The sequence below is a fragment of the Chanos chanos genome, chromosome 4, assembly GCF_902362185.1.
Source record: "Chanos chanos chromosome 4, fChaCha1.1, whole genome shotgun sequence".
Taxonomy (NCBI): Eukaryota; Metazoa; Chordata; class Actinopteri; order Gonorynchiformes; family Chanidae; genus Chanos; species Chanos chanos.
In genome coordinates, this window is record NC_044498.1 from 8,990,164 (window position 1) to 9,007,564 (window position 17,401).

Genomic DNA, 17,401 nt, shown 5'->3' on the forward strand with positions numbered 1-17,401 from the left:
ATACAGCATTTCTATCATCGTGCGATAAATTTAAACACTGGCACTTTCTGTAAATGAGCACTTTGTTTACCGCTCTATATCTGCCATTGAAATATAATGCTAATTGCTGTTATGTGTTGCATGTCCAATGCAGTAACAAAATCAGCGAACTCAAAAATAAGGACAAAGCGGATTGATTTGCCCCAAATGGCAGCCTATGTTCACAGTGTTCCATCAGCTATTCATGGACTCTCCGTTCCACTCGTTTATTTATAGTCTATCGAATAAGCCCTGGTGGTGTTTCCACTTTAATTGATCACCCGACACGGGGAGTACCCCCCACACAGAGAAGCTGCATAGATCTCCAATGTTATTCCCTCGCGTCCACATTAAGCTCTGTGCTCCCGGGTCTTGAATGACATGCATACGTGGGACATGCCGTTCATTGCTTTGCTTTGCTTCACTGAAGACACTTAGAGGTGGTGACAAACGGGTAGCTTGCTAAGAAAAAAAAAAAAAAGAGTTACTTTGACCTGCCTCAGGGTGAAGGAGTGTCTGTGGAGAGGGTGTGGCATGAGGGCCTTGCCCTGCCCTTCTGGCCCTGCAGAAGAGCGCAGAACTACAGGCTCATGTGGGCGGTCACATTCCCATTACAGCATTTGGTTTTGTTTTTTGTTTGTTTTTGTTTTCTCCTTCCTGGAAGAAAACAAATATTGTTTGCTGCTGAGGTGTTTTAAGTTGCTGCTGTCCACATGTCCTCTTGTTGTGGCTAATGGTGTAAAGATGTTCGGGACGCCTTGTTGTAACAGAACAACCTTATGTCTTCCTCGATCCCTCATCTTTCCAAGCCTCAGAATGTTCCAGAGGAAGAAAAAAAAGAGAAGACCGGAGATCTCAGCTCCAAGGAATTTTGTCCACAGAGTCCACACGTCGTTTGACCATGAACGGGGATGTTTCGTGGGTTTGCCCCCTCAGTGGCAGAGTCTAATCGAAACTCTGAAGAGGCCTAAGCCCATAGTGGACGTGTCCACCATCACGCCTATGGACCTCAAGCCAAAAAAGGTAAGGAACAGGTCCTTTTCTCCCTTTGCGCCAGATCAAAAAGGCAAGAATGTGGTTAGATATGTTTTGAACTATTTGCATCTGAGCTGTCAATCCAGTGGCCAACATATGGTGTCTGTTTGTGTGTGTGTGTGTGTGTGTCCTTGTTATCACATTGTGAATCTCAGTATACAGTTAAAGTGATTTTACTCCAGATTCTGTTCTATTCTGTTGAGCACTTACCTGCAGGAAACAACATAGCCTAGACTAGTCTAGTCCATCTAGTCTAGTCTTGTCTAGTCTAGTCTATGTTTCCGGTAAGTAAATGTTCATGCTGTATGACTTTTGTGTATGTTTTCATTACATGAGCCAAAAGCGATTTTGTGGTCTTATCAAAGGCAAAATAATGACGAAAAGATCTTTGGACCAGAGTTTTTGGAACAGTGTTTTGTGTCCCCATCTGCATTATTCCTTTAAGTGCAAAGATTTAGTGTTGTGTGTATGTGTTTATGTGTGTGTTCATGCGCTTGTACACAGCTTAAAAAAGATTTTGGCAACCTTTTATAAGGACAAGCTTTTAATCATCTGGAAATTTCTAAAATCAATATTTTTGGTTCCCAGAGTTAACAGAAAGGGAACCTGAATGTCTAGTTTTTCCCCCCACCTTTTCCTTTGCTTCAGGGAGCTCCTAGTTTTGAACTAGTTGTGCATTGCCGTGAATTCAAACGGATATACGATATCACGGTTTTGACTCATAACAGAGACCAGTTAGTTTTTCTCCTCTTCACGAAGGAAATATTTGCTTCTGTGCTAACTTGTCATTACTGTGTTGATATGACGATATGCCATAGTACTCAAAACTCCATGTCTCATCAATAAATCAATAAATTTGTCAATACATCTTACAGGACAGAGCAAATCACACAACCGCACCAGCCTTACAATGACATAAGTTACACTTCAAACCTATTCAAAATCAATGCAGCATTTTTTCATAGCAGTGCATATCGTTTGCACAACTATTCCAATACGCAGAGAAAATATTTCCCAACGTAATGTGCTATTTTAATGAAATAATGACAAAACAAAATATAATAATAACCAGCACACCTCTGCAAATGATTAATGTTAAACAACTTAAATTCAGCCCGTGGATTACCAAACACAATGGGTTTTAATCTCACTTGTGTGTTGGCGGTGCTCAGCATTGTGTTTCACACTGCTTTATGGACTCTCACAGCACAATTCATCATGCTTATGATGTTTATGGTCTGGGAGCAGCTGTTTATTTTGAAATAGCTTTGAATATTAAACCTCATTTTAAGGTACATGAAAAGTCACAATCAGTCGCTACAATCCTTAACACCAAGACACTGACTTTGACATATGGTGGCATGCCTGGTTTACTGATTGTTTTGATGTTGTTATTGTGAAAGTGTGTATTATCAAGGTAAGAATAAGAGCATTTTGAAAGCAGTACACTCTAGAATTAACCCAACAAATATAATGTTTTAAAACTATCCCAAAGAAATTATCCCAAAGAATTTTTTTCTCTAAAGTATCCATTTACATTCCACAAATAACAGACAAAGAGCAAATAGTGGGTGTGATCTTGTGTCTTTGAGAGAGTGTATCAGGATCAAAAGAAATATTTTTTTTCTGCAGTTTAAACAATTTCAACATTTTTTCTGCAACGTTACGCTACTTTAAACACAGGTCATTACCTGTGTTTTTCATGTTACACAATTGTCTTTGTTCACCTTTATCAAGTGCTAAATAAATGGATGATTGTGGTTTAGTTGCTCTTGGAACATTTTCTCCTAATATTTCACTTGTGGCGGTGCCTGCCTTTGTCTACACAAGCATTTAAAATACCTCTGCATGTATTGTGAGCATGTGACATATCCTTTATGAATGTTTTGTGAAGTCCATAAGTAGGGTCTGTCAGATGAAGTGTTTTCATTTTTTTGTTCATTCGTATGTTTGCCAGCAACCTAAAAGTGAAATCAGATCATGTTGCGTTCAGGGGTGTACAGATAGAGTAACATTCAGTGTAAGCTGTATGGAGTACAATGCAATAGTGTTCATTTATTACAAATCCAAGGGTATAATGCTTGTCATCATTTTTTATTCGTTTCTGTTTCTGTTTCTACATCCATCAGAGAATTGTGCGTGGGAGTTTTATTGGTCATAGAGATTATATGTCTGCTGCAATAGCAGGAATAAACCAGGTCTCTGTCACCAGCTCCAACTCACTGAGGAAGACTAGCCCATCACTACGGAAACGAGCCCAGTCCATGGGACAGATGGGTCAAATGCCTGAAGGGGACACATACCAATACCAGGAACTGAATGTTAAAAACCTTAAAAATGGCACGGTCCCCTCAGATTGGCAATCGAAGGAACGCCAAGCCCGCAGTGAGAGTGGGAGTCCAATAGTTGGCATGAAGAAGGGTGCAACTGTCACCCCTCAACCCAACAAAGTTCCACCAAGAGCCATTTCAGTCCACGAGATGTCCCTCACATTACCTGAGAAACCCAATCTCAGTGCAAGGGATATTCTGATACTTGCTGAGAAGGCAAAACTAAAATCGCATCAGTCTGGCATGGCTGGAACATACAATGATAAAAATCAGAGGCCTGCGTCCTGTATCTACACTGTGACTCAAAATCGCACCGCAGAAGCCAAGCACAGAGTTAATATCTCTCCAGCATTATCCAGGGTTTCTACGAAGACCCCCAGAAGACCACACTCCACTTATGACTTCAAGGTGAGGCATCCAACTTTCCTTGGGTATTGGCTCTTAGTGGATTCTGTTGCCTTGTTTGAATATAACAGTAAAAATGATGATAGATAATTGAACTGTTCGTCAGTTGTCAGGGACCATGACAAAAAAACCAAAACAAAACAAAACAAAAAAAAAACAGAACACCAAGTAGCAGAAGTTTGACTAACTTACTAAACTTTGCTCTCACAGGTAAACTCTTTGGGCCATCCTGCATTGCCTAGACCCAATGGCACAAGCAGTCCAAAACTAGTGTCTGGTGTTCACCCGCACCAAAAATTACACCAAACCTCCAGTCACCCTTTAGATCCTCTCTTACATACAGACAAAGAAAAGGACAGAACAAAAGTCCCGGTCTCACCCGACCAAAACAGTTCCCCGCAACGCCGGCCATCTCCAACAGGATCCCCAGGCAAAGGCCCATCCAGAACTCCATCTTGTCTTAGACAGACTCCACCTGCTCCTTCGGTGTATGAGGAGCCTAAAGTCTCCCACGAGCAATTTAAGGCTGCCCTGCAGATGGTAGTAGACAAAGGTGACCCACGAACTTACCTGGAGCACTTTGTGAAGATTGGAGAGGGCTCGACTGGTGTGGTATGCATTGCCCGAGAGAAACACAGTGGAAAGCAAGTAGCGGTGAAGATGATGGACTTGAGGAAACAGCAGAGGCGAGAGCTTCTGTTTAATGAGGTACGGAGAATACATTGTCTTTCCAGCAATGTAGGCTACTCTGTTGTATAGCGAATTCTATTGCATTGTCACACTACACCACTTCAAGTGTAACTGATTACTTTAATAGAATACACAATGTTATAGAGAGGAACCTATGCCTGATTTCAGACTCACTGTTCATTTGAACACAAACAGCATTGTGAAACAGGATATTTGTGCATTTGATCATTAGATTGGATTCAGCATACTCAACCCTTCAAACCATAATCCACCATTGCTGCTCTTACTGTCATTGTTATTATCTCTCAAAATGCAGTTCTCTCACCTAGACGTGTCACATTGAGGACATAACCAGTAGATTTAAGGGTTAATGTTCTTGCATCTTGTTAAAACTGTAGCATAGTCTGTTGTCAGTGTTACTTATTGACTTAAAGATCACTTTCAGCTTCTGAAAAGGGAGAGCAGAGGAGTACAGCCAAAACTGTAACCTAAAGAATTTATAGTAGTAAAGGTTGCAAGAATAAATACCAAACACATATTTCCAAACATAGCTGCAGATTTCTACTTAACTTTATAAACTGCAACATACATCTTTCTCCAAAAATCAATATTACTTTTTGTACACTAATATTACTCAGTTCTCTTCAAATAAGGGTGAAAATTCATGTTCAAAGTGTCTTCGACCCTTATTAAGATTTTTACTGATTGACTAACTGACTCTGAGCATGTAATGAAAAATGGAGCATATATAATATGATTGTTTTTGTTGTTGTGGTGCACAAAACCATGGCATAGATAACTGTGTTGTTTAGCTTAAAAATATTGCACTTAAACTCATGTATAGAGCTTATTCAGAATTCCAATACATATTACCCCTGGGGGAGTATGCTCAGAAGTTCAAAGAAGTTCACAGTGGATTTGATATGTGTCTCCTGCATTTCAGGTTGTCATCATGCGAGACTACAGACATAAGAATGTGGTGGAGATGTATAAAAGTGCTTTAGTCGGGGAGGAGCTCTGGGTTATAATGGAGTATTTGCAGGGCGGAGCTCTCACCAACATTGTGTCAGAGACCAGGTAAGAGAGAAAGGGTTGGGCTGGTCTGAAGGGTAGGATTAGAAGGTTGGGTGAGGTTAGGATTGTGAAAGCTTGCAGGGCTGGTTTCTCAGACAGTTATTAAGATTTGGAATGGAAATTCTAAATTTAAATTGTACAGGATTAGTGTTAGTGTGTGAACACATCTCAGAGGCCTCAGCGAGTCATAAAAACTGTCATATTGTGATGAATCCCATGTGAAATCAGTGCTCATTTAAGCACCGAGAGATTCCCGTAAGCAAACCATAATAATGAAATTGTGTGCATGTACTCATGTATACATGTGTATTTGTGTGTGTATTTGTGTGTGTGTGTGTGTGTGTGTGTGAATGTATGTTTGTCTGTACAGGCTAACTGAGGAGCAGATAGCTACGGTGTGTGAATCTGTGCTGCAGGCGCTAGCGTATCTCCACGCTCAGGGAGTTATTCACAGAGATATCAAGAGTGACTCTATACTCCTAACACTGGATGGGAGAGTAAGTATTTCGTTCTACCCCTGAGGGACTTTAAAAATTGTTTATCTGTTGGTTCTCACAGGTGCATGTGTTCAGATAAGAGATAACAACGCTGAATTATGCTTGAACATGAAACCATACAGAGCCCAGAAACCGAAGATCTTTTAGCAGACAAGCTTTAATAATTTATGAATGTTCCCTTTCATTCCTAGATAAAACTTTCAGATTTTGGATTCTGTGCCCAGATTAGTAAAGACATCCCAAAAAGGAAGTCTCTGGTTGGAACTCCATATTGGATGGCTCCAGAGGTTGTGTCAAAGACTCCATATGGCACAGAGGTAACAATGAATGCTAACAACGCAGAATATAACGTTATTTCTCTTTGGCACAGAATTATCTCAAGTAGCCCCAGTAAAGAAATGAGTGTGTTCAGTCTAACCTGTTACATCCATCATTGTCAATGGCCATACTGAACATTCACTGAAATGAGAATGGTGCACCTTAACTCCAAGTAGCCTACATATTATCTCTGAGCTCATGTGTTATTCACTATCTCTTCAGAAATCAGCTACGGCCAAATAAGAGTAAATGGGAAGAAGTAGGGTAGAGTTTGTGTCTTTGTGTGTCAGTGGAAAAAAACAGAAAAAGAATAATGGAGAACAATGTTTGGTTATAAGACTGTACGCATGTCTGCATGCTTGCAGGTGGATGTCTGGTCACTAGGCATTATGGTAGTGGAAATGGTGGATGGAGAGCCTCCATATTTCAGTGAAACACCTGTAGCAGCGATGAAGAGGCTTAGAGATGAGCCGGCCCCTACAGTCAGAAACACACAAAAGGCAAGATAAAGAGCCTAACACAGATCTTACATGACAGCAATTAACAAACAAACTCACTCCTTCACTCACTTGATCATCTCAATAACAAACTAACTGTCTAAGTAAGTCAAATTTGTACAAAAAATGCACGCATGGTTCTACTAAAATGCTTTCTATACATATCAAATTCAATACATATAAAAAAAACCTGCTTGTTTAGTAGCAAATCTGCAGGGGGGCTTGAAATGATCATGAGCCTTTCTCTATCTTTCTCTTTACAGATCTCTCCAGTGCTAAGGGACTTTTTGGACTCAATGTTGACAAGAGATCCTCTGAAACGGGCTACTGCAAATGATCTACTTCAACACCCATTTCTGCTGCAGAGCAGCTCTCCGCGCTGCCTGGTCCCTCTGGTGGAGCAATATCGCAAGCGCATGTCTCGTTGTTGAGTAAGACCAAGAACCGAGAATGCAGACAACCACGACACTAGACAGAGGTTGTCTGCACAGAAAAAAGACTGGTCCACCACAGATTCACAACAATGTGCAGACAGATGCATCAATACTACTGAAACGTTTAACAAATACCTTGTGGTTCTGCTCTTATATGACTGAATGCAGTCCCAGGAAAAGGCGGCGCTGTACCGGTCTGGACAAGTGAGTTTTCCAGTAAAGTTCTTTGTACCCCCTCTGGGTTCTAGAAGAAATACAAGTTTTGTTGCCCTAGTTACAGCAAAACACATGCTGATGTGAATATGCATTAATCGTTTCTGTGGAAACACTCACTAACTGAAGCTCTCATGCTTAATGTAGTCATTAAAAAAACAGCTTTTGTGTAAAAGCTGGAAGTTAATAAGATTTTTTTTTTTTTATGGGAATAAACGGGAGTTTTGTGAAATGTCACATCCATAAAAATCTGATGTTTCATCCCATGGACAACAATACAAAAGAACATTGCTGATCCAGTCTCATTTTTCTCCATTTGCCTGAAATACAAAATAATCATAACTTATATCTCTAACCCAAATATGCACTTGCTTTCACTGTCTGTAGCTGTATGACATGCCTTTTTTGGAACCAGGAATTGTCCATCTGTATATGACTTTAACTCTACACTTGGAGATACCCCTAGGTCAAGTGTTATGTCTATGGGTTTACAGATAACTTTATTACAGAAAATGTAATATTTTGCTGGTGGGAGTCAACCAACTGCTAGAGAACCTTGTCGTGAACACATGTAATGTTTCCATGGAATGATCAGGAGATAAAGAGAGTTAAACATTCTGAGCCTCAGTCGTGAACATGCAGTTCTGTTAAATGACTGTGACAGAATTTATGTGAAAAGATGCACATAAAACATGGGTAAAGATGATGTTGCTTCAAAAAACTAAAATTCTAATTTATATATTAATCTAAAGGAAAGACAATGTACAGATATACAGTTGGTTTGATACAGATTGTCTGTATATCACTACTTTGTAGTATACTGACAGTTAAAGACCATGAGTAAATGGCAAAATCTAAATGAACAAGCATGCACCTTACAGGGTTTGTCACATAAATAAAAGAAAGCACTCACAACTTTTTGGTTGTATTGCAGCATATTTTAGATAGAAGTATCTTTGCTGTCTGTGCCAAACATTAAAGCTTATTTTCTTTAAAAGTTTATTCATTGGTCTCCTTGGTCACCTGGAAAAGTTGAACCACCGGTACATCTGAGTGGGTTACACCAGTGTTTCTTAATCCTGCTCCTGGGGTACCCCTTCTCTGCATATCTTCTAACTATCCTTGCTCTGAACACACCTGATTAGCGTGGTTAACATGCTCTTGATTAAATCAGGTGTGCTCAGACAATCCAAAGTGCCAGTGATGAGTTCAGCCAGTCAGGTAGAGCAGAGAAAGATGGAAAACGTGCAGGGCAGGGGTTCCTCAGGAGCAGGATTGAGAAACACCGGGTTACGCAACTCAGGTTTGAGTTGCTTTTACCGCTTATTTGAACAAGGATCATGAAAGTACACTTACACTTTACTTGATTTTATTCTATATTTTATTTTGATTTTATTATGATTCTATAAATATTTTAAAAGGCACATTTAAGAAGTCGCAATTTTGAAACAGCTGCTCAAGAATAATACACAATATGTTATAAATGCTTATGAAGCCACAGGTGTCTACAATGGTCCTTGTTACTTGTGTCTCCTGTAAATATCTATTCCAACTAATCGCTACACCAAATTCAGCTAACTAGCAAACCCTTGAGGCCAGAATGTGTTTTTTTGTTAAATCAGTAGTTGTAAGATGATTGGAAAAAGTACCTGCAAATACATGTGTCCCTTGAGGCCCATTGTGAATGGTACTATATTTATCCTAACCTAGACTTTCCCTTTTATATGACCTGCCAGGGTTAGTGGAACATTTTTTTGGTTCTGGCTTAGTTCTGGCTCGGTCCCTACTTTACAGCTGGCTTTTAGCATTTGCCTGTAGCACTACAGTAGGACAACCAACAGCATAGACATAACCCAGCTAACAGAGTCACACACTGCAGACATATCCCCTTTCCCTCTACATTATCAGTACTTTTATTTAGACTTTGTTCTCTTTCCGGCAAATGCTTACATATATCAGGCTCAGGGAGATATCCTCCATTTTGTCTTAACCATTTCGACTCCATGATCCACAGAACAGCCACATAAATCAACCCAGTTCACTCACAATGCACATTTACTTTTAATAGGCAGCAGATAAGGAGGTTCTTAAATGAATGACCATGTGGCTAATCTACTTGTCCTTAGAGTGTTGGAATGCAGTTATCTACTCTGACAAGTTCTATTTAAACCAGGGTGAAAAGCTATACCACAAGACACTCATCTTGAAAAGGCCGCACATAATGTTGATTTATTATGTACTTTCCCCATTCCCCAATTACATCTATGATAAAACTTCAAGGCCAACTGTTTGCATCAAATCCCCATTTAACCTGTAAAGACCAGTAAGTGTTAGTAGAGCTGGTCAATATGTAAAGGCAACACATGACCACCATGACTGCCTAGGCAATTACAGATAACAGGGTTGTGTTATCAGTACACTGTGAGAGACCCTTTGTGCCTCTGTGTCTGCTGTGATCATAGTGCGGAGGTCTATTAAAAGAGATAATGGAGAAACGTGGCCATTGGAACAAATATACTGTTTGTCTTTTAGGTTAGTGCTTATTTGGCCTATAATGGTCACAATGCATGTACTTTAGCATCATCAGTTAACTTATTGTATGTTATTACATTATAAAATATGTTTAATCACCTCAAAAAGTTGATGCAAACCTAATGGATTCAGTCAAGGTAATGAGTTTTCATGTTTTTGGTTACTTAACAATCTCATTCTTTTACCTGAGAACACAGACATTTTGCAAGTCCTGACATCTGTGCTATTAGTCTCTTCTTTGAAGTGGACGCAATTTAATGTTGTTTAAATAATCAGCAAAACTTCATACAAGCTTTTCTGGGTTCCGTCTTAATAATCAGAATAGGTTGGGATGGAATGGCTGGTTAACATGTTTTGCGTAGTATCATATACTATCAAACAAAAAACAACATTTCTTAAAAGTAAATCCAATTGTTGTCTATTTACTTTGCCCACTGTAGCAATAGTATGCAAGATCACAAGTTAAAAAAACAAAAAACAAAACTTGTTTTGTTGTTTCGTTTTGGGATATAAGAAGAAAGCAAGAGCAGAGCATATAAGAGAATGAAATGTCAGTTGTGTCTGTTCTTGGGGTCTATTAATAGGACATTGTTAAGTGAAGATGAGTTTGGACAAGCTGTTCTGTGAGCACTGTGAAAGGTATTGCTGACATCTAGCAGACAAGCCTTTGATAAAGGCATGTAGCCCAAAGGAACACAAATGGTCTTAACCATTGCAGTCATACCTCTAAGCATGGGCTTCGACAATAAATCATATTAAGTTGCCTGGGAGATGATCAAGAAATAACAATTAATATTGATTTAAGAATATTTTCCACATATTTTTTTTTTTGCAATAATTAAATGATTATCTTCTGTTTTATGATGTTCATTGAGCTAAATCCTGCTGAGGCGATAGAAAAGTATTTTTAAAATATGGTAAGCATTGTAACTTCTTAAACATGTATCCCTGTATATGAACATGAAAAGGGGGTTGAATGTGTGAATTTGTTTGCAGCCAGAGAAGGACATTTGTGGAGTTTCTCTCAGAGGTGGCTAGAGGATTAAGATAAGCAGTGAAGCGTGAGTTTTCCTAAAATGGATGTTCACAGCTAAAGGTCCTACCACTGCCCCTAGTACATGTCTGATTCTCAGCACAGGCTGTCTGCTCTTTTTCTGTCTCTTTATCTCTTTCGCTTTTCTCTGTCACGTACCCTTATTTGGCACTTGGTCCCCTTTATAAAGCCATACTGTGGTGCTGCTTTCCACATTACACATATTCCGCAGGCAACAACCTCTCCTCTGTGCAGCTGATTCACACCATACCTGTGGAACCCAAGTTGAGACAATGGGAGATGCTCTCATGTCTGAGTTTGGAAAGGCAGCGCCTTTCTTAAGGAAGTCAGAGAAGGAGCGCCTTGAGGCTCAGACAAGGCCCTTTGACATCAAAACTGAATGCTTTGTAGTGGATGAGAAAGTGGAATATGTCAAAGGGCAAATAGTCAGCAAGGAAGGAGGGAAGGCAACTGTCAAGACTGAAGATGGGAGGACAGTGACCGTCAAAGAGGCAGATGTCCACCCCCAGAACCCGCCAAAATTTGACAAAATTGAAGATATGGCTATGTTCACCTTCCTCCACGAACCTGCCGTGCTGTTTAACCTCAAAGAGCGTTATGCAGCCTGGATGATCTACACTTACTCAGGGTTGTTCTGTGTGACAGTGAACCCTTACAAGTGGCTTCCTGTGTATGATGCTGAGGTTGTTGCTGCTTATAGAGGGAAAAAGAGATCTGAAGCCCCTCCTCATATCTTCTCCATCTCAGATAATGCCTACCAGTATATGCTAACTGACCGTGAGAATCAGTCTGTTCTCATCACCGGAGAATCCGGGGCTGGAAAAACCGTGAACACCAAAAGAGTCATCCAATACTTTGCAAGTATTGCAGCGGCTGGTGGAGGTAACAAGAAGGATTCTAATAAGGGGACCCTGGAAGATCAGATTATCCAGGCTAATCCTGCACTGGAGGCGTTCGGCAATGCCAAAACGGTGAGAAATGACAATTCCTCTCGCTTTGGGAAGTTCATTCGCATTCATTTCGGGACAAGTGGCAAACTGTCTTCTGCAGACATAGAAACATACTTGCTTGAAAAATCTCGGGTAACATTTCAGCTTAAAGCGGAGAGGAACTATCACATCTTCTATCAGATATTATCCAATGAAAAGCCAGAGTTACTGGACATGCTGCTGATTACCAATAACCCTTATGATTACGCATACATCTCCCAAGGAGAAGTAACTGTTGCTTCCATCAATGATAACGAAGAGCTTGTTGCAACAGACAGTGCCTTTGATGTGCTTGGCTTTACTTCAGATGAAAAGGTAGGGGTCTATAAGTTGACTGGTGCAATAATGCACTATGGCAACATGAAGTTTAAGCAGAAGCAGCGTGAGGAGCAGGCAGAGCCTGATGGAACAGAGTCTGCTGACAAGTCAGCATACCTGATGGGGCTGAATTCTGCAGATCTTCTAAAGGGACTCTGCCACCCCAGGGTAAAAGTGGGAAATGAATACGTCACAAAAGGTCAGAGCGTCGATCAAGTCTACTACTCTATTGGTGCACTGGCAAAGTCAGTGTATGAAAAGATGTTCAACTGGATGGTGGTGAGAATCAACCAGTCACTAGATACTAAGCAACACCGACAGTATTTCATTGGTGTGCTAGACATTGCTGGATTTGAGATCTTTGACTTTAATACCTTTGAGCAACTGTGCATCAATTTTACCAATGAAAAACTGCAACAGTTTTTCAATCACCACATGTTTGTTTTGGAGCAAGAAGAGTATAAGAAGGAGGGCATTGACTGGGAGTTCATAGACTTTGGAATGGATTTGCAGGCCTGCATTGACCTCATTGAAAAGCCCCTTGGGATCATGTCTATTCTAGAAGAGGAATGCATGTTTCCAAAGGCAAGTGATCAGACCTTTAAGTCGAAACTCTACGACAACCACCTGGGCAAATCAAACATGTTCCAAAAGCCACGTGCTGTTAAAGGCAAAGCTGAAGCACATTTTGCCCTGGTACACTATGCAGGTACGGTGGATTATAATATCGCCGGCTGGCTGGTAAAGAACAAAGATCCACTGAATGAAACAGTAGTTGGCCTTTATCAGAAATCTTCTCTGAAACTGCTGAGCACACTTTTTTCAAGCTATGCAGGAGCTGAGGGGGCTGAAAAATCAGGTGGCAAGTCAGCCAAAAAGAAGGGGTCATCATTTCAGACAGTATCTGCTCTGCACAGAGAAAATCTTAACAAGTTGATGACTAATCTGAAAACAACCCATCCTCATTTTGTTCGCTGTTTGATCCCCAATGAGAACAAGACTCCAGGAGTCATGGACAACTGCCTTGTTATGCACCAACTCCGCTGTAATGGTGTGCTGGAGGGTATCAGGATTTGCCGGAAAGGCTTCCCAAACAGGGTCCTCTATGGGGACTTCAAACAGAGATACAGAATTCTGAATGCATCTGCCATCCCAGAGGGTCAGTTTATTGACAGTAAGAAAAGTGCTGAAAAACTGTTGGGATCCCTGGATATCGACCATACACAGTACAAGTTTGGCCACACTAAAGTGTTTTTCAAAGCTGGGCTGCTGGGCACACTGGAGGAAATGCGGGACGAGCAACTTGCCCGCATAATCACCAGGATCCAAGCTAATGCCCGGGCTTTGCTCATGAGAGCAGAATATCAGAAGCTTGTGGAACGCAGAGATGCATTAATGGTAATCCAGTGGAACCTCCGATCCTTCCTGGGTGTTAAAAACTGGCCCTGGATGAAACTGTTTTTCAAAATAAAGCCACTGCTGAAGAGTGCTGAGTCAGAAAAGGAGATGGCAAATATGAAGGACGAGTTTAATAAATTAAAAGAAGCTCTAGATAAATCTGAAAGCAGGAGGAAAGAGCTGGAAGAGAAGATGGTCACACTTCTTCAGGAGAAGAATGATTTGCTTCTTCAGGTACAGTCAGAGCAGGACACGCTGACAGATGCTGAAGAGCGCTGTGAGCAGCTCATTAAAAGCAAGATCCAGCTGGAGGCTAAAGTGAAAGAATTGACTGAGAGAATAGAGGATGAGGAGGAAATAAACGCGGACTTAACTGCCAAGAAACGCAAACTGGAAGATGAATGCTCAGAACTCAAAAAAGACATAGATGACTTAGAGCTGACACTGGCAAAGGTTGAAAAAGAAAAACATGCCACTGAAAATAAAGTCAAGAACCTTACCGAGGAGATGGCCTCTCAGGACGAAAACATTATGAAGCTCACTAAAGAGAAAAAAGCACTACAAGAAGCTCATCAACAGACACTAGATGATCTTCAGAGTGAGGAGGACAAAGCAAATGCTTTAACAAAAGCTAAGGCTAAGCTTGAGCAACAGGTGGATGATCTTGAAGGGTCCCTAGAACAAGAGAAGAAGGTTAGAATGGACTTTGAACGTAGCAAGAGGAAACTGGAGGGTGACTTGAAACTCATCCAGGAGAATGTAATGGATTTAGAAAATGATAAACAACAGCTAGAAGAGAAGCTTAAAAAGAAAGACTTGGAGATATCTCAGCTAAATGGGAAAATTGAGGATGAGCAGATGGCTGCTGTTCAGCTCCAGAAAAAACTAAAAGAAAACCAAGCTCGAATTGAAGAACTGGAAGAAGAGCTGGACGCAGAACGTGCAGCTCGTGCAAAGGTGGAGAAACAGCGTTCTGACCTTTCAAGAGAGCTTGAGGACATAAGTGAGCGCCTTGAGGAAGCTGGTGGAGCCACGTCTGCTCAAGTAGAGCTTAACAAGAAGAGGGAGTCTGAGTTTCAGAAGCTTCGGAGAGACCTTGAAGAGGCTACACTTCAGCATGAAGCTACAGGTGCAGCTCTTCGGAAGAAACATGCTGACAGTGTTGCCGAACTGGGGGAACAGATTGACAACTTACAGCGTGTTAAACAAAAGCTAGAAAAAGACAAAACAGAACTAAAACTCGAGTTGGATGACCTGACATCAAATATGGAGAGCATTGTGAAGGCTAAGGTGAATCTAGAGAAAATGTGCCGCTCTTTAGAGGATCAGGTGAATGAGTATCGGACTAAAGCTGAAGAAGCCCAGAGGTCTCTAAATGATTTCTCTACACAAAGAGCAAAGCTGCTCACTGAAAATGGTGAACTTGGTCGTCAGTTGGAGGAAAAAGAGTGCCTGATCTCTCAACTCACGAGAGGAAAGAGCTCTTACACCCAACAAATAGAAGATTTAAGAAGGCAACTTGAAGAAGAGGTGAAAGCAAAGAACGCCCTAGCTCATGCAGTACAATCTGCTCGTCATGACTGTGACTTGTTGAGGGAACAATTCGAGGAGGAACAGGAAGCTAAGGCAGAGCTCCAGAGGGCACTCTCCAAGGCCAACACTGAGGTGTCAGCCTGGAGGGCAAAGTATGAGACAGATGGTATCCAGAGAACAGAGGAACTAGAAGAGGCCAAAAAGAAACTTGTCCAGAGGTTGCAAGAAGCTGAAGAAGCAGTAGAAGCTGTGAATGCAAAGTGTTCCTCTCTTGAGAAAACAAAGCATCGTCTGCAAAATGAGATTGAAGATCTGATGTTAGACCTTGAGCGGTCCAATGCAGCATCTGCTGCTTTGGACAAAAAGCAGAGGGCCTTTGACAAAGTCCTGGCAGAGTGGAAGCAAAAGTATGAAGAGTCTCAGTGTGAGCTGGAAGCATCCCAGAAGGAGGCACGTGCCTTGAGTACTGAACTATTCAAATTAAAGAATGCCTATGAAGAATGTTTGGACCAACTAGAAACCACTAAAAGAGAAAACAAAAACCTGCAGGAGGAGATCTCAGATCTAACAGACCAGCTCGGTGAAGGAGGAAAAAGTGTTCATGAGCTAGAGAAAGTTCGAAAGCAGCTAGAGCAAGAGAAGACAGAGCTTCAGACTGCATTGGAAGAAGCAGAAGCTTCCTTGGAGCATGAAGAGGGCAAAATCTTAAGGGCCCAGCTTGAGTTTAACCAGGTGAAAGCCGACATTGAGCGTAAACTTTCAGAAAAGGATGAGGAGATGGAGCAGGCAAAGAGGAACTACCAACGCATGGTAGAGTCTCTACAGACATCTCTTGAGGCAGAGACACGGAGCCGCAATGAGGCCTTGAGAATCAAGAAAAAAATGGAGGGAGACCTCAATGAGATGGAGATTCAACTAAGCCAGGCCAACAAACAGGCAGCTGATGCGCAGAAGCAGCTGAAGACAATTCAGTCACACTTGAAAGATACCCAACTTCAGTTAGATGATTCAAATCATGTCAATGAAGATCTCAAGGAGAACATTGCGCTCTTGGAACGTCGGAACAACCTTTTCCAAGCAGAACTGGAGGAGCTCAGAGCTGTGCTGGAACAGACTGAGCGATGTCGCAAGCTTGCTGAGCAAGAGCTTACAGAGTCAACGGAGAGGATGCAGCTACTGCACTCACAAAACACTAGCCTTATCAACCAGAAGAAGAAGCAGGAAGCAGACTTGTTGCAGATTCAGAATGAAATGGAGGAGGTAATACAAGAGAACCGCAATGCAGAAGAAAAGGCCAAGAAGGCCATTACTGATGCAGCCATGATGGCAGAGGAGTTAAAAAAGGAGCAAGATACTAGCGCTCATCTGGAGAGAATGAAGAAGAATATGGAGCAAACCATAAAGGACCTGCAACACCGACTGGATGAAGCAGAGCAGGTTGCCATGAAAGGTGGGAAGAAGCAAGTCCAGAAACTAGAGTTGCGCATCCGGGAACTGGAGAATGAGCTTGAAGCAGAACAGAAACGCAGCACGGAGTCTATCAAAGGTGTGCGAAAATATGAGCGTCGCATCAAAGAACTCACCTACCAAACGGAGGAGGATCGCAAGAACATGGCGAGGCTCCAAGACCTGGTGGATAAACTGCAGCTTAAAGTCAAATCCTACAAGCGGTCAGCTGAAGAGGCTGAGGAACAGGCAAATGCCAACTTAGCCAAGATTAGAAAACTGCAGCACGAACTGGAGGAGGCAGAAGAACGTGCTGATATTGCAGAGTCGCAGGTAAACAAGCTGCGTGCCAAAACTAGGGATGGTGCTCCTGGTAAGAAATCCCAGGATGAGTAGTGATTTTCAGGCCAGTAAAACACATTGTTTTATCTGTTTATGGGCACAAACCTCTAATTCTAATATGATAAATCGTATAAATGTGATCAAATTTAGCTCATAGTCAACTAGTAAAGCTTATATTGACTGAAATAATCAATTATATTGTTTGAAAGAAAAATTGTTCCCTGGCTTTGGGTAACCCTCTGAAATATGTAACCAAAAAGTCAGTGTTGTGTATGGTA

The 17,401-nt window shown here is 41.3% G+C and overlaps 2 protein-coding genes across 2 annotated transcripts; both read left to right on the forward strand.

Moving 5' to 3' along the window:
* Nucleotides 1-834: 834 nt before the first annotated feature.
* On the forward strand, nt 835-7,295 carry pak6b (p21 protein (Cdc42/Rac)-activated kinase 6b). Its single transcript, XM_030771965.1, has 8 exons — nt 835-1,041; nt 3,183-3,791; nt 3,999-4,496; nt 5,422-5,555; nt 5,923-6,049; nt 6,241-6,366; nt 6,733-6,867; nt 7,128-7,295. Exons 1-8 carry the CDS (start codon nt 835-837, stop codon nt 7,293-7,295), a joined length of 2,004 nt encoding a protein of 667 aa, XP_030627825.1.
* Nucleotides 7,296-11,369: 4,074 nt separating this feature from the next.
* Nucleotides 11,370-17,177, forward strand: LOC115808970 (myosin-6). The gene has a single exon (XM_075353557.1). The coding sequence runs from the start codon at nt 11,370-11,372 to the stop codon at nt 17,175-17,177; it is 5,808 nt and encodes a 1,935-aa protein (XP_075209672.1).
* The last annotated feature ends 224 nt before the right edge of the window (nt 17,178-17,401 follow it).

Bases quoted from the DNA above. Each gene is read 5' to 3' on its own strand.
- pak6b (XM_030771965.1), top strand. From the start codon at position 835: ATGTTCCAGAGGAAGAAAAAAAAGAGAAGACCGGAGATCTCAGCTCCA. The intron at 3,792-3,998 runs GTGAGGCATCCA...TTGCTCTCACAG, and splicing joins ACTCCACTTATGACTTCAAG to GTAAACTCTTTGGGCCATCC. The intron at 6,367-6,732 runs GTAACAATGAAT...GCATGCTTGCAG, and splicing joins AGACTCCATATGGCACAGAG to GTGGATGTCTGGTCACTAGG.
- LOC115808970 (XM_075353557.1), top strand. From the start codon at position 11,370: ATGGGAGATGCTCTCATGTCTGAGTTTGGAAAGGCAGCGCCTTTCTTA.